Source organism: Ambystoma mexicanum, chromosome 6p, assembly GCF_040938575.1.
Source record: "Ambystoma mexicanum isolate Mex_15411 chromosome 6p, UKY_AmexF1_1, whole genome shotgun sequence".
Lineage (NCBI taxonomy): Eukaryota > Metazoa > Chordata > Amphibia > Caudata > Ambystomatidae > Ambystoma > Ambystoma mexicanum.
The window spans coordinates 1,467,616,833-1,467,642,644 of NC_090935.1; the positions used below are offsets into that span (position 1 = coordinate 1,467,616,833).

General features: G+C 45.2%; 1 protein-coding gene across 1 annotated transcript in view; it reads left to right on the forward strand.

Annotated features, from left to right (window-relative positions):
- The first annotated feature begins 2,181 nt into the window (after window positions 1-2,181).
- The window catches only part of JCHAIN (joining chain of multimeric IgA and IgM), a 144,771-nt gene continuing 121,140 nt past the window's right edge, over window positions 2,182-25,812 (forward strand). Inside the window, exon 1 of the mRNA XM_069626293.1 lies at window positions 2,182-2,392. Coding sequence (XP_069482394.1) covers window positions 2,329-2,392 — 64 coding nt within the window. The 5' untranslated portion in view covers window positions 2,182-2,328. The remainder of the gene's footprint in view (window positions 2,393-25,812) is intronic.

Here is a 25,812-nt window from a genome sequence, read left to right on the forward strand (position 1 = left end):
GTTTCACACTGAAGAAGTGAGCGTGTGATCCGGGGTCTGCAGCCCACACACACGCAGGGGATTCCCATGCTCCCACTTGCGAGATTTGCACCAATTTAGTGAGATTGTGCTCAAAGGTAGGAGGCACACACACAGTCTTTGCTCTGACGTATGACAAACTCACAGGATTGGATGGCATTTCATTCTCCCATCCTAGTTGTGTTGCTTTGCCTTTTGAAGGCTACTACAACCTGGATGATTATAGAGGGGTGAAGTAGGGGCAGTGATGGCCTACTGGAATGCAACTGGACGGCTTAAACCACCTTCTTCCATGACTTTAGTATATGCAGTATATGCTAGCCAATGTTTCCACTGTTCTGTGCCCCCCATCCCCTTGCACCAAGTTGGGGACTACGTGCAAATGCTCTGCCTTTTGAGGGAGGGCTACTACAACCTGGATGATTTTAGAGGGGTGGAGTAGGGGCAGTGATGGCTTACTGGAATGCATCTCGAAGGCTTAAATCTCCTTCTTACTTGACTTTACTAGATGCAGTACATGCTAGCCAATGTTTCCACTGTTCAGCGCTGAGCGCGCAACCACCCCCCCCGCGCGCTGTTGCACCAAGTTGGCGACTACATGCACATTTGCGGTCCTATAACTGCCAGTGATGTCAGTTCCTGTATTTGGGGACCCCCCCCCGGGAAAGATTCATGAGTCGGCTCCCCTGCACCAGGCCACTTGTTCCTACTCGGTGCTTACTAACAGCTCTGCATCAGGCTCCAGCAGACTGGCCCTCCATGCTGTGGAGATTTGAATACTCTGGTCCACTTGATGCAGAGCAGTATCCGGTGATTTTTACAGAGGTTTTTTATTCGAGGCATTTTTTACCAAAACATTTTTAATTAAAAAATACAGATTTTTAAAATAAATATATTTATGAGGAGGGGTAAGGGGTCAAATGGGTGGGTAGGGGGTTAGTGGGTTTTAGAAACACGGGAAACGGAGGGCTTGAGCCCCCAAATAAAAAGAAATTTCGGTAAAAAATATCTTGAATACAAATTCTTCATTAAAATTACGTAGAACCATGCAGAGCATGTTAATATGTCATGCCAATGTGCTTTTTTAGTGTGCAATGCCAGGATACTAGTGGTAACAGAGCACCCAGGCTTGTCCTTGGAGTGGCATACAGTGCCCTCCCGCTAGACCGTCGTCTTCTGGAAAGAAGTGTGCCCCCTGCGCCCCGCCCCCCTCAGACCCCCAGGTTTTCCAGAGGGTAGTCTGCTGGAAAGAAGAAAATTAGCAGGGGATATACAAGGGTGGGAACACGGAAATAGATGCCTCAAATACAGGGATGGAGGGATGCAATGGGGGAAGAATGCTTTGCGGTAGCATGAGTGCGTGCCAGTCCTGTTAGGTGGACCATAGCTCTGGAAACGCATATGTCTTAAAGTGCTGCGATAACTGGCTTGGGTTTACAAGGCAGATGTGGAGAATTGCAAGTAGTACATAATGTAATGTTGGATGCACGAGGGGCTTCAACGTGCGCCCGTGCAACCCTGGGAGCTTGGTGGCTTATTTGCCTGGATGTCTTAATACTTTTACCCCAGTGCAAACTCCAGAATGGTCATTCTGTGACTGCCAAGTCTGAGCCAAGAGTGCCATAGTGGAGGATAGACCGTGAATGGAGTTGAAGGGTGCGGTTGTTAAGAGAAGGATCCTTCCCTGCATCACCACTTCACTGACAGGTTGTCTCTCCAGCTGAAGCTTGATTAGATTTCGGTTTACTTGTGCTCGCGCCTTGCCCTACTGGTACATTGGCCTGCCTTTGATATCCCGAGATGAGATCGGACAGATCCCATAAACCAGCCATAGAGATCCTATTTGGATGTATTGTACTGCTCTGTGCCAGGTTCCTCATGCCTCCAAGTCTAAAAGGTGTAATATTCGCTAGTATTTATTTCCCATTGTAACTGGTACCCCAATGACAGCCAATGTCGCCCTGTAAGGCGGCACGGCGAGGAGGCGCGCTGCACCTGGACGCATCCAGTGCTTCAAGTCTCTTCAATAAGTATCGATCAAAACCACAGATGGTTTCATAAAAACCTGTCCCTGCCTTGTCACCCCCAGAGAGGAGGCCTCTGGAGGCCCCATCTGGTTTCACAACCGCCACCACCTTTGCATTCTCCTCCTTCTCCAGCGAGACTCTGAGTTGCAGTGGGGGCCCGGGCACGCGCCTCCCGTGTCAGTACCCTGCTGCTCCTCGGGCCTTGCAGAGAGACAGACAGACAGCCAGCCAGCCAGCCAGCTTCCCCGCCATTTCCACTGCGAGGCTAGTGCAGAGTCGCGTCATGACGCACGGCGCCGTACACTGGGCCTCGCTGGCACTTCTCCTGGGAGCGGCTCATGTCACAGGTGAGTGGCATTTGGAAGGTGCACGGATAATGGAAACAAGTCAAAAAGCGCCTGTTCTTAAAGTGCCACCTCGCCTTCTCGTCAAAAATAGGACAGGATAGCTTTGTGTACTGCGCCACTCCTCTCTCCACCTCCGTGCACTTCACACTGGATTGGTTTTAACTATCCCATCCAAAATTAAACGAGACAATGGAGAGGTGCATTGTGCCCTTCTTCCTCAAGATTTTAAAAAGTCTAGAAAATTGACAATATGGCAGGGATGTGGGGGCGTGATGCAGTCCAACTGCCAATCTCCGGGTGGGGATGAAGAGGCTGCCATTTTTCTCCTGAAGGTTTTTGCTAGAACTCGAAGTGAGACTGAAACGGGAGGCTCGCGAATAATACTACAAAATTGTTCGTCGAGTAAAAGATGACGACTGCAAATGTCATCAGACAATATGGAGAACAAAAATAAGAATAAAACAAGCAAAGGCAAAGCAAACCATGGGGGCTTTTGTTAAAACGTGGGATAGATACTTCCATGGCGCTTCCATAATGTTCCTACCTGGCCAAAAAATGGCAACAGTAGGCAAATATTTTGTACTACCTGGGCATGTTATGGAAGTACCTGGCACGTGCCTATCTAATGCCTCCACAATAGCCAAAACTGTCAGCGTTCCCTTCACTCACGAGATTTTAACAAGCATTCAGTTCAAGGAACTCATTGAAGGACCCACATATTGTTTGTAATTCAGGTGGCTGAAGGCACACTTGGTTAAGACATTTGTATTGCACCTGGAGCTGGTTTAGCTGCAATTAAGCCATTTCCTTTCAGAAGACTGCTTAGCACTAACTTTTATTTATTTATTTCCATTTATAAAGTGCGCAAACTGCCCTCGGGCATCGAGGCGCTGTTACAGAATATTCACTTAAACATTTGATGTGCAGGTATACAGATTAGGCATATACAGTGCTCATGTTCTGAGGTTACATGGAAACAGCGAAGCGAGTAGGGTCTACTTAAACAGTTTGGTTTTGAGAGCATTTCTGAAGACCATGAGAGAAGTTTCAGATCTTAATTCAAGTGATAGTGAGTTCCAGGATTTTGGTGCTAATACTTCGAAACTGGATCCACCTGCTTTGGCTCTGTTGAAGGCAGGGTTTGTGAGTTGGTGTGAGTAAATGCCTCGTTGGGGTCTGAGTGTTTGAGCTTGGTGTATTCGTTCAACTAGGTAGGAAGGTGCTGATTGCGAAAGGAATTTATGAGTGATTGTGAGTGTCATGAACAGTATGAGCTCTTTGATTGGGAGCCAGTGGGCCTGTTGTCTTGCCTGAGAGATGTGTTCTCTCCTGCGGATACCGAGGGCTGCTCTAAGCGCATTGTTTTGTGCTATTTGTAATCTGTTTGTTTTTTTGGTGGATGTGCCAAGTAGGAGGACATTACAATATTCAAGTTTTGCTCCTATGGTAACCCTGGCAATGTTGAGGCAGTTCTTGGCAGAGGGGTGGGGTTTTACCGCATTGATAATTTTGGTTGTGAGTGAAGCTGAGGAGGAGATGTATCTAACATGTCTAACCATGGACAAGGTTGAGTCTAAGTAAACTCCTAAGGTTTTTACCGCGGAGGAGACTATGATTATGGTGTTCTCTATTTTGAAATTGCAGTAGTTGCTGTCTAGTTTTTTTAGGGTCTCTTTGGGGCCAACCAGTAAGATTTCTGTTTTGTGCCCATTGAGACAGAGGCTGTTTGCTGCCATCCAGGCCTGTATGATGGCGTAAGTATTTTGTAGGGTTTTGAGGTCCTGCTGGTAGTCACCCGAAAGTGGGAGAAGAATTTGTGTATCATCGGCATAATTGTTGAACGTTATGCCGAATTCTTCTAAGTCATTGAATAGTGGTTGGCTGAATAGGTTGTAAAGCGTAGGGGAGGTGCATGAACCTTGTGGTACCCCACAACCAATGGGGGACGGAGCTGCTGATGCTTGGTCTGAGAAGACCCTCATAGCTCGGCCATCTAAGAAGGAGGTTATCTAGGTGGTGGCCTCACAGGAGAAGTGAGCAGAGTCTGTGAGGTGTTTCCCTAGGATCTTGTGGATAACCAAGTCGAACGCAGCCGACAGGTCGAGGAGCAGAAGAAGCGATGATTTACCCTTGTCCATGTTTTGAAGTAGTTGGTTTTTCAAGTCGAGCAGGGCTGACTCAGTGCCATGCCGAGGACGAAAACAAGATTGCCTTTTTCCCAGGATGTTGTGCAATTCTAGGTAGGACTGGATCTGAAGATATGCAGCCTTGTCAAGAATTTTCAACAGGAATGGCACAGTGGTGTTGGGCCTGTAGTTATTAGGGGAGTCAAGGTCCAGTGTTTTTTGTTTTTTTTTAGCAGTGACCAGACCCATGCTTCCTTAAGGGAAGAGGGTACAGTGCCAGAGCAAATGAAGTGTTAATAAAGGCTGTGATGAAGGGAGCTAGTGCTGCTGCCCAGTCTTTGATTATGTCTGCTGGACAGATGTCACCTTTGCATAGCGATGGTTTTATATGCTTCATGATTGATATGACTTCAGGAATGGTTACATTTCTGAAGGTAGAGGGCGGAGGCTTAGTATCTTGAGTGTTAGAGGGACTTGGTTCGGAGGTGGTGTTCGTTGGAGGGGCAGCCTTGGGCAGGTTGTTGAGATTAATTTTAATTTTTTCTTGGAGTAAGTGAATTTTGCCCAACATGGCGTGTTGGATGTCGTTGCACCATTTCTCATCCTTTACAGTTTGCTGTGTGGATGAAGGGGGGACGACCAGTTCATGAAAAATGGCAAGGAGTTCCTTGGATTGGGATTTGGCTTTGTCTATTCTGATGTTGTAGGCAGCCGCTTTTGCTGTGGCGATGCTGTTTTTATATTGCTTGGCAATGGAAAGCTAGGAGTCGCGTGTGGAGGCAGAGGGGCAGGATTGCCATTTGTTCGAGGCTTGCCTTTTGAGTGCTTTTAGGTCAAGGAGATCTTGATTGTACCAGGAGTTGGCGTGTTTGATACTTTTTGGTCTTTTCTTCTCTAGTGGGGCAATGGTGTCAACTGCTTCTTTGAGGATATTGTTGTCGAGATCGACCAGTTCTGTGGGGTCGGTGGAGAGTGGTAGTGCTAGGGCTGATGCTTCCAGGAAGGGTAGGATTCTGTCTTTAGTGAGCATTTTTTTCGACCTAGCGGTGGAAGCTGGCATAGGAGGATTCTGATGGGTTGCAACTCGTGAAGGAAGGTTGAAGTGGATGAGGTGGGGGTCTGTCCATGGTCGTGGGGTGTTAGAGCTAATGTCAACCCCGCAGTTGTGGTCAGCTAACCAATCTAGTATGCATCCTTTGATATGTGTGGGGGAGTCCGCTTTTTGAATGAATTCTAATTCAAGGAGAGATTTATCAAAGGGTTTGCTTTGTCTGTCTTTTTTATCCTTGAAGCCGAGGTTGAAATCTCCTAGGAGAATGGCTCTGGTGTTAGATTTGAGGTTATTGCCTATGAGGTGTAAAAGATTAGCTTGGAAGTCGAGTAGTGGGCCTGGACGATGGTATACTAGGTGCATCGTCAAGGTGTCATTTGGAGAGAAAGAGATTTTTACAGAGAGAGCGTCAAAGTTGTCGGAAGTGGCGGACTTGATTTGTCCAGCCTTGAGGGTTTCTTTGATTATGAGGGCGACCCCACCGCCTTTGTATGTGGGTCTGTCTTGGCGGAGGATTGTGTAACCAGGGCGTAGGGATTGGCATATGGCCAGACTAGAGGCTTCATGTAGCCAGGTCTCAGTGATGGCTAATGCATCGAGCTCCAAGTCATTGATCAAATCATGGATTTCTGTGGCGTGGGCTTGCATTGACCTGGCATTGATGAGTGCAAGCTGAATTTCCGAGGGGGAGTTGTTACTCGGTAAAGGTTTGGCCATGATGAGTGGGTGTTTGGTCCTTGGTTCTTTGCATCTAGCTTTGGGGATAGTTGAAAGAGGGATAGGTTTAGTGATTTTCGCTGAGAGTTTGTTCAGGGTGGTGGACGCCCTGATGGAGCGGGATCCTAGTCTCTGGTTCCTTAGGTATAAAGGTGGTGAGAGCGTGTGAGCATGGGTTTGTTGTGTTGGCTGAGAGCGGGCAGTGCTAGATAGCTGAGATGAGGTGTCCCTTAGTGAGGCAAGGTGTGGTACACCTGTGGTGAAGGCTGGGAGGAAGGCTGTAGGGGGGATAGTTTGTGAGCAGGGTAGAGTGTTAGGTAGGTGTGTGGCCATGTTAGTGGCCATCGCCTAGTAGTGGTGTGTAGGCGGGTAGAAATTGTATGTTGTGGACAGGGTGCTGTTGCAGAGCTAAGCACAGTGGTGGCGAGATGGGGCGATAGGAATGTGCACGCGGTAGCACGGTTAGAGAGTGTGTTGCTATGCTTGTGTGAGATAGGTATAAAATACAGTGGTGGGACAGTTAAAGGCACATACACAATCTAATACTGTAGGCTGATGTGAGACAGGCATGAAACACAGTGGCATCCCCTTTTAAGCTCAGACCTAGATTAAAGAGATCATTGGAGTGTGTGCTTTGGGCAGGAACTGTGTGGAGATGGCCATAAGGACTAGCATAGTCATGGCAGGGTCCAAAGCTAAACAAACCCCCGCAGGCTGGGTGTCCCGCCTGGCAACCCGTATCTGGGACATTGTCCTTTCCCATGCCAATAGTTTCAGCTTATAGGCGGTACTTGCAGTGCCAAACAATAGCCAATACGGAAGAGAATTTAGCAGTGCATCAGAGGGCACCCACACAGTAAGGCAGTGCAGATCGAGAGCGCAGATGGGGGGAATGGATGGGCCTGGTGGCTTTCCAAGTTGATGTGATTTTGCGTGGAGACTCTGCAAGTGGGACTGCCGAATACCCCACTGATGAGTCGCACCTGGGCTCTAATCCCGGCATCCACACTTCACCCCGTGGCGCCTCACTCCCCTCATCTGGCAAAGGTGGGAGAGATTGGACAGTTGACACGAGGTGCAGGCTATTGACTCTCGTTCAGCACCTGTGGATCATCAGAGAAAGGCAACATATGAAGTCCAGTGAATTACTAATTGCCGCTAATGTGTTTAACTTTTGGGCCGAGGATGTGTATAAGCACCTCTACGTCCTTTTCAAGTTTGATCATATTTGGTGGTTAGCGACAGTGTGTCACTGGGCCCTTCATCAAAACCAGCTGTTGCCTCTGCCTCTCAAGGGCTGACATTCAGTGAAGTCTTTAGGATTTGACGAAATACTTGCAATGAAGAAAAAACTGGGGCCACATTGGTATTAATCCCTTAGAAAATAAGTGTTTAGCCTATTTTATTTCTCTGTGATTTACTTTTTGGCTGGTTGGTCCTTAGGCTGGATGAATGCCACTCGTCATCTCGGCCAGCGGCCATGGGGGTAGTTGCGCTCCATTGCTTGCCAGCCAGGTTTGTGATCTCCAAACCCAATACAAACATACATGCGCCAGGGCTTGGGGTCTATACTTGTCCACGTTACAAGTAAGTCTGTATATCTGTATATAGGGCCTCATTACAACCTTGCCAGCATCCTGGTGGTAGAGCCTCCAGGATACGGGCAAAGGGTGTTACCGTTTCCGTCACCCGGTGCCGCCGGATTACGGGTGCCGGTGGAGCGGTGTAAATCCCCATTCATGGCGTCCAATAGGACTCCGTGAGGGATTTGCTGTTATTACCACAACTGGCCGGTGGCGTTAACAAGGGCTTTTTTGGCCAGTAACACGCTTGGCTTACTGCCACCATTTAGCTGGAGGTAACCCAGGTGCCCCGCCGGCACTCCCGTAGTCGGTCGGCCCGGTAAAGTGACAGTATCCTCGGATACCGGCACTTTTTTACCAGACCGCCACACTCGGAATGAGGCCCATAGTGCAACATTTTGGAGTTTCACATGGCAGGTATAAAATCTTATGAGAAAGTACAGAGAGTTCCCAATTTTTGCTGTCATTGTGGACCACACCATGCAATATCATAATCAAAATCAAAAATGTACTTGATAAAAGGCTGTCACTTGCTGACAGCTGACTGTTTAAAAGTCAGACAAATACTACTTGTTTCCTAGACGTGAAGTTATTTTAGAGAATATTTGCATTTCTTTGGCCTTTGCAGACAGACTTGATGACTCTTTTTATCAGCCAAGAAGGCAGTGAAGAATTGAAGGTCCTGGTTCAAACTTGATGCCATTAAACTGCCCGCCAAGACGGTGTTTGGTGAATGTTTGCATTCAGTTCCGTGAAATGAGGAGTCACTCGACTCTAGGTAGACATTTTCCTTCTAGTTATATTTTCTATTGTGCAGTCAGTGCTCCAGATATTACTCCCTATTTTTTTAATTTGGGAGTAAAATAATTATTAGGGAGTTAAAATGTAATTCCAATTCCCAATGATTGTATTTTATAAGCGAGTAAAAATACATTTTAACTGGAAAACGGAAATGTTTTTGCAATTATTTCTTTGCTCCTAGTTATTCATTCACATTTCGGTCTCGGAAGGATAGCTCAGGGGCAACGTGCTCAGATTGGAAGCAAGATGGCGTGGGGCAACGCAGGTTCAATCCCGAATCCGTGCTTAGAAACCTCTGAGTGTTAAAGCACGTTATAAAAAGCCAATTACAATTAAAAGATACACGTTTACTTCTTTCGACCAAGCAGCAATAATCGCAGTTTCTTCCTGTGCACTACTGGTCCTCACACATCCATTGAGCTGTGAGACTGAAAGCAGAGGCATACAGTTCTGCATGTCTGTTTCCAATTTTTTTTTGGGAGCATTTGCCTATTTTTAGGGAGTAAAAGTGTCCTAACCCCCCCTTATCTGTAGGGCTGTGTGCAGTGGTAGAATGTGTCCATGTGTTTACTTTTAGGCAGAATATAGGCTCAGCTGGGCAATGTCAGGCTTCTTGTTTCTTTGGAACATGTGCTGCAGAGGGTCTAAAATGACTCCTCACTGAGCTCAATTTGATGGCTCATTTTGGATGTTCATTTGCATGCTTATGCAGTCTGTTGCTAGTTTTCATGATGATTGCCTCAACAGTATGCAAATCAGGATTGGAGCTGCAACCAATCGGAGCAGACCGCTCCTAACTGCCAGGCCATGTATTTTCCGCAGGGAAGCACAAGTAACCTCAGACATGTGTCAACCTTGTTGGGACTCATCACTGAGGCGCAGCTTGGTTTCGAGGGTGCAACGAGCAAGGTACCCACACCTGGGCCCACCCTCCATCACTTAAGCAGAAATATTATGACACCCATTTTTTCTCCTTCTGTAAAGGCGGGGTAGGCTGACAAATGATGGTCTGGATGGTTGTCTAGAGCAACGCCAGAGGTTATGTTTCATTCAAAACCTTCTAGCCAACACCTTTCTGTTTTGCAGGAAATAAACACTAACATGCATTTTGCCATGAATACAATATAAATAATTGATACATTAATAATGACAACTAGCTGTTCCTGTGGTATCCAGTCATTTTACTGTGGAACCGTCACTGCAGAAGTTATTCACCACACTTCTTTAACTGAAATGTTGCCGCAACATGCAGTGGGCTGTTTGGGTGGGCCAAAATGGTATGGGGAGTGGCTGGAGGGAAGAGGGGTGCAGGGGCTCTCCCCCACCTTTTGTTGGAAAGAAAAACTGGTACAAAAGGTGCAGCAAAAACACATTTACTTTATTTCTCTATCTCTTTGGGCGAGGGTCGCATTGTCAGATGCGTGTTTGCGAGAATCACCCCAGCCGTTGCTGACAGCAGTGTGACCAGAGAAATACACAGATATCTTGAAGGATTGGGAGTGGGTGCGTTGTTTTTTCCTTTACAGTTAAAATTAGATTGAGTGCGGAAGCGACGGGGTATACCCTTGGGAGGGAACCCGCCTTTAGGCATACATTGTCATGGATTGTGTCCAGCAGGAATATAGCTATCACGCTGAGGGAACAGTGCCCATATACGTGGAAGTGATTGAATGGGGATACAGACAGGATCTACTGGAGTATTGGGCCTCTGAAGGACCATGTAAGGTACCAGGGGTTCAGGTTGCAGGGTCTGCAATCATGTTTGTTACTTTCTATTTTTTGTTAACTATTAGTGTTCGTGCATACTGCAACAAATGTGTGGGGTCCACAGCATTCCCAACCAATCAGTGGGCAGCATGCAAAATGCCAAATTAAACCTTGCCTTGGTGCTGGCAGAAGGAACAAATCATTCGTTCTAATCGGAGCACAACACTTTCCATGAAGAAAGGATATTTTTAGAGAATAAATGGTGTCTAATCTTGGTAAACTAAGCTATTTAAAAAGGACATTATTTAATTGTACTAACATTGTAAACAGGCACTTTTTTTAAATTGGTAGATGTTAATGAGCGATGGTCACAAATATTAATGGGCAACAACAGAAAAGTGGTAACGACTATCATTCGCTTCTGGACAGACATTAATGCTGATATAATGAATACATTAATTACATTTTAAATAATGGAAAAGAAGCAAAACAAATAGTGGACATTAAGAATGTGCTTCCTTTGACAGAGAATATTTTACTGAACTAAATAATTGATATATAAATGTAAGGTTTAAGATATAAACCATAGACATTTTAATAAAAATAATAAAAAAAAGTGTGTTTCTAATTTTCGTTTGCAGTGTACATACTATACTGTAGTCATATTAAAAATGTTACAATTGTCATATTGAGCAAAGTATGTTGTCAAAATCTAGAATAACCATTTATATTATTTTCTGATGTGTTAACATTTCAAGGTGGACAGTCTGGTACACTCTTCTTCTACTCTTTCGATATGCCGCTAGGAGAAAAGGGAAGTATACAAGTAGCCCTAATGAGGGTTTATGGCTACTTTGCATAAAATCAGAGAGCATTTTTGGAACATAAAAAGGACCACAGATCTTTATATTTTTGTATTTGACAATTAGGCTGTGTTTGCCTGAATGACTGAGTAGATAATTGGTGCTCATTTTATTTTTCACAATACCCTCCCTAACATTAAAGAATTTGTGACCATAAACCTTATACGCTCAATAACACAGACGCAGAATTTGGATTTGAGGTTCATTGTGCCTCTCATTCCCGCAGGTAATGTTTCCTCTCCCATATGAGTTGACCGTTGGAGAATTTTAGAAGAGGAGGGTCAAGGTCTTAGGGTACATGCCCAGTCCACAACCCACAAAAAGCATGACACACATGGTTTGACTGAGCCCCACCGTAGGATGACAGTGGGTCAGACCTGCTCGCTGGAGATTGTAGGGATTTGCTGTTGGAAGCCTGCACTTCTTACTGAAGACAGCGTCAAAAGTACCATGACTTTGAAAGAGGGAGATGTGTGTTTTTTTGTGGGGCCTAATTTCTTAAGTTGATCAATGAATCACAACATGACTGGTATGGCAGACGACATAGGATCCAGTTTACAAAGTGTCAGCGGCTGACAATTTCAGACCAATTATAAATAAATAAGACCTTGGGTTAATACCCTGGCATACTTCCAATGTCTAATGAAATGTATTGCATTTCACACAACTCCATTGCACTAATAATCAGCTTCAAAGGAACATAATTGTGATTAATTGTGTCCCCTATTAGATTGCTCAGTGGGATGATGCACCTGCTGGAGCAAAATTACTAGTTCCAATTACCTAGATTGTCTGCATTCATTCTCCTTTAAGTTGTTCAGAGTTCCTTCTTCAGGCTAGGGTAGGTGACCGCTCACTGCTTCGGATAAACCATCATTCGTATTTTATTTTATTGGAATTTCTGTTCAGCACTTGCCCTACCCAGAAGGTCTTGGAGTGCCTTTCAAGGTTGAAAGGGTGAAGAGGTGGGAAGTGAAACTGAAGTTATAAAATACTTTCTGGATAGGAAAGGAAGATTAGGAGGGACACATAGTAGCAGTGGAGGCGGAAGCGCAGGGCAATGTGTGGGGAAAGAGGTATGTTTTGAGGATCTTTCTGAAAGTGGCGATGGAGGGTGCAGTGCAGACGTGAAGAGGAGAGTGGAATGTGTAGGAGATGCTGGCTTGCTTGTCCGGTGTTTGTGTCAGGACCATCGTAAGCACTTTGGGTGCCCAGGTCACAGACACCTTTGGGACCCCCCCTCCACTGAACCAAATACAATACATCCAGTCCGGTCAAGTGGCACAGCGAGTAGAGCACTCGCTTTGACATCGGTGCAGAGTCTGCTAACGCAGGTTCGAATCCCGGCGGGGCCAAACTCAGCCTTTCATCCTTCCGAGGTCGATAAATGAGCACCACACACCGTGGGTAATAATAAGCAGCGCTCAGATACCTGAGGGTTCGTAGCGCTATCTAAATGCCAAATTATTATTATTAAGGGATCCAGAATATCTGGTCACAACCACCTCGTTGCGATCCCAAACCATAGTTTATAGTCCACCTTTCGGCAATCAAATTAAGCATGGGTACCCCTTTTCAGTCCCTTTACCCTCTTCGTTCTGGCTGTAATCAGAATATTAAACATCCAGCATTTCCAGGGCAACATTATCAGTGCATGACTATTACATGACTTTTATTTATCAATAGCATCCACAAGGAAAGGTATATAGGCTGTAGTATAATTGCAAGACAGATATTGTATGAAAAAAGGTTCACATAACCCAGTTTAGAAAGAGGACTCAGATTAACTGCCTCACAAAATGCAAACGTGCCCAAGCATGGATCCAGGAGACCAACTGGTAGTAAGGAGAAAGCTACACATACCATAGTATAGATAGTGGATGAAGATTAGAACCTATCAAAAATGTGTCTGTATCCAGACAAAGATTAGAAGAGGGACTTCGGTTTCAAGTGGTGTTGCCATTAGAGAGCAAAGAAACAACTAGCTATGGTGTGCAATATATCAATGCTCACTATTAGTATAGATGAGGCAATACTATGTATTCAGTGAAACCGTAATTGAGGCTTTTTTGAAGACCATACCCAGAGAAGGACATCAAATTGAAGAGCTGACCATTTTTAAAGGTTTAGGGACTGGCAATTTTGACATGGGTGATAAGTCAGAAGAGGGAGTCGGACAAAGGCGTGGCATTTTAACTCAATAATGTTTATTTAACAAAAGGAAAAGGAACATTCTCTCCAAACAGCTAAAGGGTTTGCCCTACCTAACTGAATTCTAACTCAAGTGCTCATCATCAGGGAGGTTGTCAACTAAAGTGTCCGTCCTCTGTCCAAAATCTATCCTACTCTGACCCTACCACTAACCAGAGGTATTCAGTAAACATAAGAAGGTCACCAAGAGAATGACTGCCTTCTTCTGGTTCTGCTGGTTCAGCCTTGGGGTTGTTTTCTAAAAATATTTTGAAATACCTTCTTGTTCAACAAAAGGTGAGACCAGGAGAAGGACTCCCTTCTCCTGGACAAACTGTATTGGTCTTAAAAGCTGTTTTCGAATAGTCTCTGGTGATAGCGTTCAAGTAATTCCTCCCAGGGACATCCCTTGACTCGACCAATTGTCCAGCAGGTCTTCCTCTTCAATACAATGTACAGTCCCAGGGTTTTCTGGTCTTCTCCTTGAGCAATGAAAGAAAAGAGATCACTCCCAAAGTGTCTTTGTCTTCTTTTACGTTTCTTAACAACACTATTGTTACTTCCTTGATTCTCAATGTCTCTCTTATGGTTATTGTGATGAGGGAGATTTCTCCTGAGACCCTTTTCGCTTTTGAAATCTTCCTTTCGATTATTCTGATGAGGAAGATTACCCTTTATTTCCCTCCTCACTCTTGGTAGTTTCAGCAATGGGACTGTGAGGAGGGAGATTACTCCCAATGCACCCCGCCTCCTTTTTTTTTTTACAATTGTATAGTGCACCTGACAAACTAAATTGTATTTACGCGCAGATTGGGAAGTAAATCAAAAGCATTGGGGAAAGAAACATGCTATAGAGGCAGTCACTACATTCTAACTAGCCAGTCTCAAACAGTAGATCCCGCCGTCCATTTACATGAACAGTTTTGTTACTAAGGCCTTGCGGCATTGAAAGAGAGATTTAAGGGCACAAATCTCCAAGGGAAAACTGTTCCACAATGTATGCCCATACACTCCAAATATGCCGTGCCCCCTTGACACACAGTTAAAGAGAGGAATTTCCAGCAACAATTTGTCACTTGACCGCAGCCTACCGTTTGGTTGATAGCTGCACATTGTTTCTGGTTAAGTCTGATGGAGCAAGATTGTGTACACATTTAAAAATTAAGCCCAGGTCTTTGAAGTCGATTCTGTCCTTTACAGTGAGCCAGTGTAAAGATTACCGTAAACTTGAAATAGGAGAGGACTTCCCTACTCTAAATGTTCGTTTTATATTAGAATTTAGTGCTTTTTTCAGACGTTGGACTTGGGTTAGTGGAATACTTGTGAGAAGGCCATTGCAGTAGTCAAGTCGGGAGTTTATCAAGTCTCCAAGCACCACTGCATGGTCCTCCGCAGGAATAAACGGAAGAGCCTGTCGCAGGAAGAGCAAGGTACTGAACACTGATTGTACGTTGGCGCTCATCTGAGCTTCACTCCCCAAATCTTCCTGCCAAATTCAGCCTTTACTTTGCGGGCAAACTGTATGTCTGAGCCCAAGAAGCAGGGTGGAAGTGGGCTCCTTCTACGGTCAACGAGATGTTTGGGCCTGAACAATGCTACTTCTGTTTTGCTGGCATTAATTTGAAGCTAGTCAGAGGACATCAACTCACTAACTTCTTCCAAACATCGTTCGACCCTCTGAAAAGCTTCCTCCACATTCCCTATTTTGATGAACACCTAGGTGTCATCCGCATATGAGTGGAAGTTAACCGTGTGCCTCCTCAGTATGTCCATCATAGATTAAAAAGAAGGGGGGACAGCGAGGATCCCTGAGGGACTCCACAATCCAGAGGAAGAGAACCCGGGTCAAACCCTCCCAATCTCACTTATTGCTGCCGGTCTGAAAGCAAAGAATCAAACCATTTGATCGCTTGATCTGAGATGTTTCCAGTTTCTCTGAGGCCACTGAGTAAGATATGGTGATCCACCGTATGAAATGCTGTAGAGAGATCCAACATAACCAATAAGGATAATTCTCCTTGGTCTGCCACCTCCAGGAGGTCATCCCACGTGGCCAATAGTGCAGTCTCTGTGCCAAACTCCAGCCGTAATCCAGACTGGAGAGGATCCAATAAAGATTTCCTCGCTACATATTCCTGCAATTGGGATTTAAAGAATCTGCTCCAATATCTTGCCTGGCCAGGGTAGGCCGGCCACCGGCCAACAGTTCTGCAAGTTTTCAGGGACTAGATTTGATTTTTTTAGAAGTGGCGTGGCCATGGCCTTCCCTTGTGATGTCTTTATCACCATTACTGTGACGAGAAATATTACTCCTGAGGCACTCTTCGCTTCAGAGTTTTGCCCATGTGTGAGACTCAAGCAAAATCTAGCATGGCTGATCAGCGCAATGTGTCCTTAGACAGTAAGGCAGGAGAGAACATTGTTCTTCAATTAGAAATGTCTGACATTAAAGGTATATTTAAAACCAGGCAATCTCGTAGTAACATAGAAATATCCCCCATGTGTAGACCCTGACAGGGAGACTGGCCTAGGGGAAAGGGTCAGGGGAATATATGAAAAAGCGTGGAAGGAGCATAGTTGTGGGATTTGGAGAAGGAGCAAGTTTGCCGATGGTTGAAGAAAAGACATGCTTGTGGAGCCGAGGAGGCTGGATGTAAAAGCAGCAGTAGAGAAGCAGAAAGGGCTGGTGAAATGAGGAGTAGATGATCAGGAGGAGTTGAGAGGCATAGAGGAACAGGAGGAGATGAGGAAAGGATGAGCAGAGAGATTGGCACATGAAATTAGAACTGAGGAGGAGGTGGTGGAAGGTGGATCAGAAGAGTTAAGAGAGAGTATACATTCTAAGGAGGGGGGACATGAGGAGCTCGGGAGTTGGGAGAAAAAAGGAGCTAAAGACATAGAGAGAGTTGCGAAGGATTAGGAATAAGGCAAATGTCAGCACAGAGGGTGATACACGCACTGTGGGACTTGTGAGAGGAGGCAGCAGCACTGAAGAGGTGCTTAACCTTAACCCAGCCTCCCCTCGGCTTACTGACAAAGCAGTCCCCCTTTCCGAAATGGTCTTCTAAGAACTGGTGGTACGTCACTCCACTATTGGTCCAAGCAATATGAACTATCAGTACCAAACTCACCAAGGCATTTCCTGAGAAGTCCTGACGAACAGCCTTCAAGGATTAGCCCACCTCTCTACTAGAATCAGAAAAAACAGAAATAGTAACACTAGGGGGAGGTAGCTGTGGGGGGACATGGAAACACTAATTAGAGCTTTGGGTTAATGAAGACATTTCTTTATTTAAGACCCAAGAAACTTGTGCTACTTTGTGTTTTGTAATTAGGGTGACAAGAGCCCCAATTGGGAGGAGATTTTGAGGGTTATGGTCCCCAGCAGGAAGCATTCTCTGCCTACACTCCTTCTACCCAGCCTACACTGGATGATGGAACAATAACAATGTTTTGGCAACCTTTCTACGTATACAGTGGCCTTCATCTCATCCCCAATAGCTCACCTGGGAATCGGATGCCCCACACTCTGAATTGTGTCAGAACCTCAATCGAGAATTCTGGATAGAGGAATCATAGGTCATGAAGGCAGACCTGCTTAGACACTGATCTAAGATTTAGGATCCTCGAGGTGGGCGTGCCACAGTTTGGCAAGCTAGAATACAATGAACGTGTTCAGATGTGAACAGATCTAGGCTAGACAGCCTGATATGATGTGATATGGCATTTGTAAAGCTCCTATACACTAGTGTTTCACGGCACGAGACCCAGGGCCCCATAGAATGGGACCCAGGGTTATCACCATGAAAACCAAGGTGCAGGCAATAGGTGTGAGCATGAGAGCAGCTATGCTACGGCATAGTTTAGTGTGGTACAGAAAACGAAAAGAAATCTTACATCCTATTTGCCACATCTAATGGTTTACTCAATTACAATTACTGGGAAAATTATGCAAATTACGGCATGAAATTGTTTCCTTGCGTTTTCCTAAGTACATCTGGAATGCACACATATATTTACTCATTTTGATAATATTTTACCGCTGTTCTGTATGTTAATCCAATGTGACTCCAATGACCACTTCCTACCCTTTGTGGCAGCAGTAGATGACTCAAACATACTCTCTGCAGGGGCCGCGCTGGCCACAATGCGTGACTTGAATGCATAGAACTTCTACTACATGGTGTAAGAAGAACTCTTCTCCAGCATTACCCCGGCCACACAGTACATGCATGTACACACACAATTCTAGGTAACTCGAAATCTCACACCTCAAGCTAGACTCTGCTGACTTGGTATTATTCTGCAGATGTGAAGCTACATGAAAACCCCAATGCATAATACTGGTCATCCATGCCTTGGCCACTTCACAGTGTACCACAGGACAGTGTAGCTGTAGTGCGCGTGCATCACCAGTTCCGAGCACTTCTCTAACCCCCTATACATTTTCCAGTTTTCACACAGAGGAAAATGGACATTCATAGGCACAGTGCATCAAAACACCAGACACGTTCAATCTGACAATTCTGCCATGAAGCCAATGCCTCTTCGAACAAGGAGAAGAGTTTGGATGCTCATCCCAGCTCCTTGCAGAAAAGTATAAGTACAAAATATGACCCGATGTTGAGAGTACAGCAGTAGAAGACCAGGGCTGTAGCTAGATTAGAGTTCCATGGTATTGGATCAGGTTCTAAGGTTTACCCCCAGTCATCCAAAAAGAAGTAAAGAAAATGACAAAGTACGAAGGTGGAGAAGAGATCAAGATCTTGCAAGAGCCATAGACCGGTAGGACAGTATGGCATCAGACGGTATTATTATTATCATCATCACTATTATTATAAGAAATGTTTAATTGGTTACTTCTGTGCTATGTTCTGTGCTCCTAGCCCGATGGCACTGGAGCACAGAACATGACATGAACAGCAATAAGGAGGATAAATAACATCCTCAGTTCGTGATTGGGTGGAAAACAGGAAACTTTTTAAGCCCCCCGAAAACACATCCCTGTGGGCGGTTAGCAGAGAGAAGATGTTGGCAAATTGCACAGACAAGGCAGGGCAACAGATACAACCTGCTTAAAGGTTTTAGATGTCAGTACTTTGGGATTTGTTAAAACAAAAACCGTCTAATTCATGTGATTATGGAACCACCAGAGATCGCCAGTCTGTCCTCTAGATTAGCAGGTTGATGTAAAACAACGCCTTCCAGAGTGAGCCGATGAAGCTCGATTAGCATAGGATAGCTATGGTCAAACTTCTCTTTTCCAGAAACCAGACTGGTGGCAGAATGAAGAACTAACTTAAGAAGGCAAAGGGCACATTTAGATAGCGCCACCAGAATGGCATTGCCACCATCCACACGTTCAACAACCAGGGCCTGAACAACTGTACGAAACGGATAATGGCATAAAAGATATAAACTTAGGAAGAAAGATAAGTTGGTATTTAGCTGTCTGGGCTTTTATCAAAAGATCGTTTGTGATCCATCCACACACCAAGAGATTTGGCAGCAGGAGTAGGAAGAATACCTTCCTCTCCCGAGGGAGCCAACAAATGTCTAATATGTTGTGCATGCCCTAAAGGTACGACAGGAACAAATTCAGTTTTTAGTAAATTAAATTTAAGGTTGGCTTAAACCATACAATTCTTTAACTGGGAGGAAAGCTCAGGGGCAGCGCGTTTGTCTTGGAAGCAAGACAACGCAGGTTACTAGTCTTTCCATCGAAGATTTACCATCGAACATAAAATGCATCAAAAGTTATCCAACAAAAAATGTTCCATCAAATTGCCATACTTAAAGTGCAAAGTGTTTATGCATCGAAACCCTTGCATCGAATAGGGTTTAGTTATATAAACACTTCACATTTTTTGCATGGAAATTCGATGAAACATGCTTAAAGTTATAACATTACAGGGAGCTGTCCAGGGCTGAAATGTACCATTTGAACACTGGACAGCTCTCTGTAACTTGTGGTATTTATTTTGGGGGGGTCCCCCCAAACTCACCTCAACCCCCAGGGGTCCCCCCTTTAATCCCCCTAAACCCCATTTTAAGAATGTAACCCTTGTCCAGTGCTGAAATCTTTAATATATTTCAGCATTGGACAGCTCCATGTAACTTGTGGTATTTATTGTTTACCAAACCCCACTCAACCCCCAGGGGTCCTCCCCCGTAGCCCCCCCACACCCCATTTAAAAAAGTAACCCTTTCCTCAACTCATTGAATTTCCAACCGAAACATACATCTATTTTAATGGTATGTTTGAGTTGGAAATCGATCGAAAATCATTCAATGAATATGCTTTTTGATGGAAAAGCATTTCAACTAATGAATTTCGATGGATAATGATTCGATGGAAATATTTTCGATGGAAAGACTGCATACCGACAACGCATAGCAACAGAGCTTTGAATTCCAGTGTCAAGCTTAGAAACTGGTCTCTGTTATTAAGCACGTTATAAAAGAACAATTATAATTACAATACATATAATGTCAATCAGACAGACCTTGAGTCTCAGGAGGATAGCTCAGGGGAACATGCTCGCCTTGGAAGCAAGACATACGGAGCAACACAGGTTCGATCCCTGGGTCTGCGCTTAGAAACCTCTGGGTATTAAGCGCATTATAAATAACCAATCATATCATATATTATTAGCCAATGACACATGAAGACAATTGAAGCTCAAGGGCCAATTGATCAAAAGCAGTATTAAACCTAGAAACACTGTCACCCAGAGGCTCAACATGTAAGTTGAACAGAACCATGGATAGAATTGAGCCCTGAGGGACAGCCCAAGTGACAGGAACTGGAGATTGTATAGACTTAATTAAAACACATTTGGACCGAAAGCTTAAGTTTGAGTGAAACCAATCCACTGCAGTACCCTCATGACTCATCCAAGAGGCAAGAAAAGATAGTAACATCTCCTAATTAACAGTATAACACGAAGCAGGCAAGTGCAGTCGAACTAACAAATATGCATCGCCAGAGTTGGTTATAGTCAGAATATCATCTAGCACTAAAAGAGTAGCAGTGTCAGTGCTATGAGATTGGTGAAAACCTGATAGATACGAGTGAAGTAACTGATGTTGATTGATGGGATTATTCAGCTGAAACGCAACCACCTTCTCCAAATCCCTTTTTATAGTCCAGGGAGAATGGCAATAGGAGGAAAATTGGCGAGGACATCAGGATCCAGGGTATGCTTGTTGAGTAACGGTGAAATCAGTCCTATTTGAGGTAATATGGAAAGGTCCTTTGAATCAGAGATGACTGAATCAAGTTGAAAAAAGCAGAGATTGAGAAAAAAGGGAGCTCCTTCCAGAATCTGGCTGCAATTAGGTAATCTAAATAAAAGGTGGACTTGAAAGAGGTTAGGGTGGTTACAACATCTTTAAAAGGCAGTAGAGAGAAGTTCCAAATTGGTGCTATCTAAGGAGTAAGGATACAGACAGAGGAGGGGCTTTTCTTGAAAGCTCCTCTTGAGTAAGATTTATTCATTCCCTTAAATATACATTGATATTATTCTACCAAATTATAACTGACATTTATGTATGGAAAAACTAGAAGCTTGGGCAGGAAGAGTTGAAGACTTGTAAGGGGAGCCCAAGTAGCAGCTCTACACTCTTGCTGGGCAGGGAGCCATTTGGTCTGACTTGCCAACTAGACAGCAATGGCATCATCCAGCCCCTCCAGTCTAGGTATGAATGTTGTGAGAGCAACAGAAAACCAAGGCAGGGGAGGGTACAAGCAACAAACTGCCTCGAGGACAAGAATGCCCAGAACCTTGCTGGTAGACGATACCTGGAACATTCTCCAAGAGGGGGAGCAAAGGACTAGAACCTGATAAAAGACACTTATATGACTTGACTGAACTGTGCTAGAGAGGGAGTAATTGAAAAGACAATCAGACCACTGGATTAACTGTGCACCAAGGGAGGGGAACCCTAGGAAAGAAAAAATACCTGGATTTGGGTCCGAAACCAGCCACCTTTTACGTGCAAGGGCCGAGGGCCTGAGAGTATCTTTGTTTGATTTATATGTTTTGTTATAAGTGGTGGGGACAGAATCTAAGTTAACGCAGGCTTTCAGACAGAGGATTTCTTGTTTCATAACGATTGACAGTTTCTTTTATAGAATAGGGCCAAAACCTTAGACCTATGGACAGTGTAGACTTACAGCTGCCAATAAAAGAGAGTCAGTCACAATGCCACCTTGTCCAACTTCTGATTCTGATCTACCACATGACGTGCTATTACAATTTAAAGGATGGGTGCTGACATGATATGCAACCTGGGAGAGTGTCCAGAAGCAGTTGACTGGCCCTCGAGAGCAGCGGTCCTATTAGGAACTTCCTACATGAGCAGGACTGCAAGGAAGGGCATTATCCTGTGATGGGCCCTGACTTGCTAAGGTATGTGATCTCTATTTGAACTGGGATACTCAAGAGGCAAGCTTGTGGGGGTTGCCTTGATGAAGGATTCTCTAAGGTGGGGGGGATTTAATGATTTATATTTCAGGGGGAAAAGGAGTTACCTTACTAGCAGGGAACACAATCATATTTCCCTATGCAAGGCATACATTTGTTTTCAAAAATGTATGAGCAGAGTTTGCTAATCAAAATGTTTTTGATTAGTAAACAGACCCATATGATTAACAATTTTGTACTAATATTGTTAATGTCACCAGAAGTTATTTGTACCCAAGACATGAAATGAGCAACAATACAGTAGTTTTGCGTACTGCTGAAATAAGTCAATAGCGAGAGCAGTCAGGCCTTGCAAATTCTTTAAACTTCAGCTAGACCTGCAGGTCGAGTAACGGTCATGCGCCGCCTGCCATGGAGCCTGTGGTCTCGTGTGCCCCTGCATCGCGGCCATTAGAGACTCCATCACGTTCTCCACGCCGCACCTGCAGCGGTCTAGTGTTGCGGTTACAGCATCCATGGAGGCATAATAGCCACACCCTCCCTGAACGCTGTGCGTTGCAACCCTGCTTGGTCAGCCTCGCTGCTACCGTGCACTTTCCTCTGTTGCTATAACGCTTTTTTTCTTTTCTCTGCTCCGCTGTTTTTCCTATTCGGGACGTTTCCCACTCTCTCAGTTCTCAGCTTTCCTCCGGATGAGCCGCACTCCTTTGCTCTGCTGTGTTCCTTCGGGGACGCCTGTCTCTTCCTCCCGCTCCTCTTTCCCTCGCGGGGGGTTGTTTTTCTCTCTCTCACTCTCCCTCCAGTTTCTCTCCCTCACTCTTGCTGTTTCCTTATATCTTTCCTTTTCAGGCATCTGTTGGTATCGTATTCCTGGTTCCATATTTCATGTTGATTCCCACTATACTCTTGACAAGCCGCTTGTCACAGTACTTTGGTGACTTACCTTGGGTACACACTTACCTGCCTCTCAGTGGAGCCTGCAGAGCCCATTTCCCACTCTGCTTTGGTGAGGTCGGATCTTCAACACCTGCTATACTGCTGCTTGGTTTTTTTGTGCCTGAACAGGATTTTTCCCCCATTATTTCCTCACAGGAGAGGAGTCAAAGGTTGTGCTGCCAGATAGCTTTTCACTGTGGCTTCCTTCCGAGAGAGAGACACATTCTGTGAAAAAAAAGGAAGAAAGAAGAATGATTACAGAGCCTGAAGACCCCTGTCGTCTGCCACTCCAGACTTTAGTCTCTCAGGTGAGGAGGAGAAGGAAAGTCAGGGACTTTGGGAGGATCAGCCGCAACGGGTTGACAGTTTGCAACATCCAGATCAAAGGATGGCTACTGCCAAGCAGCTACAGGAGATGGTAGCGACGGTACAGAACCTCTCAGTAGAGGTACGGAACCTCTCAATTGAGGTACAGAATTTAAAGACGGAGAACAATGTGTTAAAACAGATGGTTACAGCTCGAGACCTAATACAGGTTGATTTGCCACCCATGGCACTCCCTTCTGGAAAATATGATGGCACTCCAAAGAGGTGGAAGGAGTTTCTGGATGCCCGCAGTATTCTTATCACATTCCGGTCAAACACGATCACTACGGATCACGCCCGCGTGGGTTTTGTGATCGCAGAAATGTCAGGGAATGCCTTGGCATCGGCAACTCCTCTAGGTACAGGAGCTGATCCGGTACTCCAACATTACGAGTCTTTTGTCACCCCGCTGAACCAAATTTTCGAAGGGCCTAAGATCACCTTTGCTGCCTGCGAAGACCTCCTGGATGTGCGCCAAGGCCAGGCTGATGTTCTCACATACATATCGGCTTTCAAGCGGTTGACCACTGAGACGGGATGGCCTGAACAATCACAATTTGTCATATTCCGGCGAGGCCTCGGGGAAGACATAAAGGATGAGTTGGCAAGATCCCCCCGACCTGCCTCTTTTTCTGAGCTATTGGCAGCTGCTATCCATATTGAATACGGACTTCAAGAAAGAAGACATGAGAGATGACGATTTCGCAATTCCGCACTTACCACCACTATTCCTCCTCCTTCGTCGCCTGCACCGACACGGATGGAAGAACCCATGCAAATTGGCACTACTCGACCGGCTCTAACCCTTGAAGAACGAAAGAGAAGAAGAGAAAAGGGGCTTTGTGCTTATTGTGGGTCTGACCAGCACCAGATTCGGAACTGTACGGAAATTCCCTCACGGAGGTCGGGAAACGAGAGCCCTCGGTCCTATGAGGGATGGGATACCGAGGGGTTACGTCCAGTACCTATGTTTCTTTATCTGTTGGCCCGACCAATCTTTCAGAGGATTCTAGACTCACAGTACTTAAAGTTCTGCTCATTGTGGATCAACGGCAAGTAGAGGCTTTGGGTCTTTTGGACTGTGGTGCGGCGGGTAATTTCATCGACAGCATATGGGCCAACAAGGTAGGACTGTGCAGAATAGATCACAAGGAAGACCAGAAGGTGGAAGGTGTTGATGGTAGCCCTCTTAGTTCCGGGACTATCACTCATACTACAGAACTCTTAAAACTGTCTATACAGCAGCATTCTGAGGAGATCCAGTTTGATATCATACGTGCCGCCCACTTTCCGTTAATTCTGGGAATAACATGGTTACGGAAACACAATCCCCGGATTGACTGGTCTACCAACAGTCTACGTTTTGAGTCACTGTTCTGTCGCAAGAGTTGTCTTCAAGATTTGCTCTACATGGAGGCAAAGGCACACGCCATCCCTCCGGTTAACACGGTTGGGGTACACTCTCCTCCGTTGGATATTACTGGCTTCGAGGCAGTCTTCGCAGAGAAGACCCCACTGAATTTACCACCACACCGGCCAGAAGACTGTTCAATGGACCTAATATCCAACGCATTGGTTCCCTTTGGTAGGATGTTCGCATTGTCTCAGGTGGAAAGGAAGGCTCCCCGCTCATATCTGGATGACAATTTACAGAACAGACTCATATGACCATCTAAATCCCCGGCTGGGGCACCACTGTTTTTAATTCCCAAGAGGTATTCCCTGGATCTCCAACCCTGCATCAATTATCGAGGATTAAACAAAGTAACTATTTGGGATCACTATCCCATGTCTCTAATCACAGATATCTTGGGGGTGGTGCAGGGAGATAAAATCTTCACAAAGTTAGATCTCCGCAGTGCTTACCATTTGCTAAGGATCCGTTCAGGTGACAAATGGAAGACTGCATTTAGAACGCCCTTTTAGCCTGTATGAGTATCACGTGATGCCGTTTGGGCTAGTCAACGCCCCAGCTGGTTTTCAACGGTTCATGGACCTGTGTTCTCAGATCTCATGTTCGTATCAGTTATTGTGTATCTGGATGATATACTGGTATTTTCTCAAGACCCACAGGAACATAAATCCCACCTAACAGAAGTCCTTAATCGTCTGAAGCTACATCGTCTCCTTGCCAAAAGAGAAAAATGCCTATTTGGCATCAGTTCTGTACCCTACTTAGGGTATATCTTGTCATCACAGGGCGTTCAGATGGATAAGAGAAAGACAGAAGTTATTCTGAGCTGGCCCTCTCCCACATCGATCAAAGAGGTACAGAGGTTCTTGGGGGTGGCCAATTTCTATAGGCGCTTTATCCCCAAATTCTCAGAGGTGGTCTTGCCCATCACCCACTTACTGAAGAAGTCCTCTTCTCCCTTTACCTGGGATTCTAATGCTGAAGAGGGCTTTACACGTCTCAAAGAACTGTTTTGCAGTGCTCCCATCTTGTGCCATCCGGATCAAAGCAAACCTTTCGTGCTAGAAACCGATGCCTCCGCCACTGCTGTTGGAGCAGTATTGTTGCAAGAACAAGGCCATGAGGAACATCCTATAGCATATCCATCACAGACACTCACAGATAGTCAACGCAATTATTCAGTGATTGAGAGGGAGCTCCTTGCAATGAAACTAGCCTGCAAAGAGTGGAGACATTT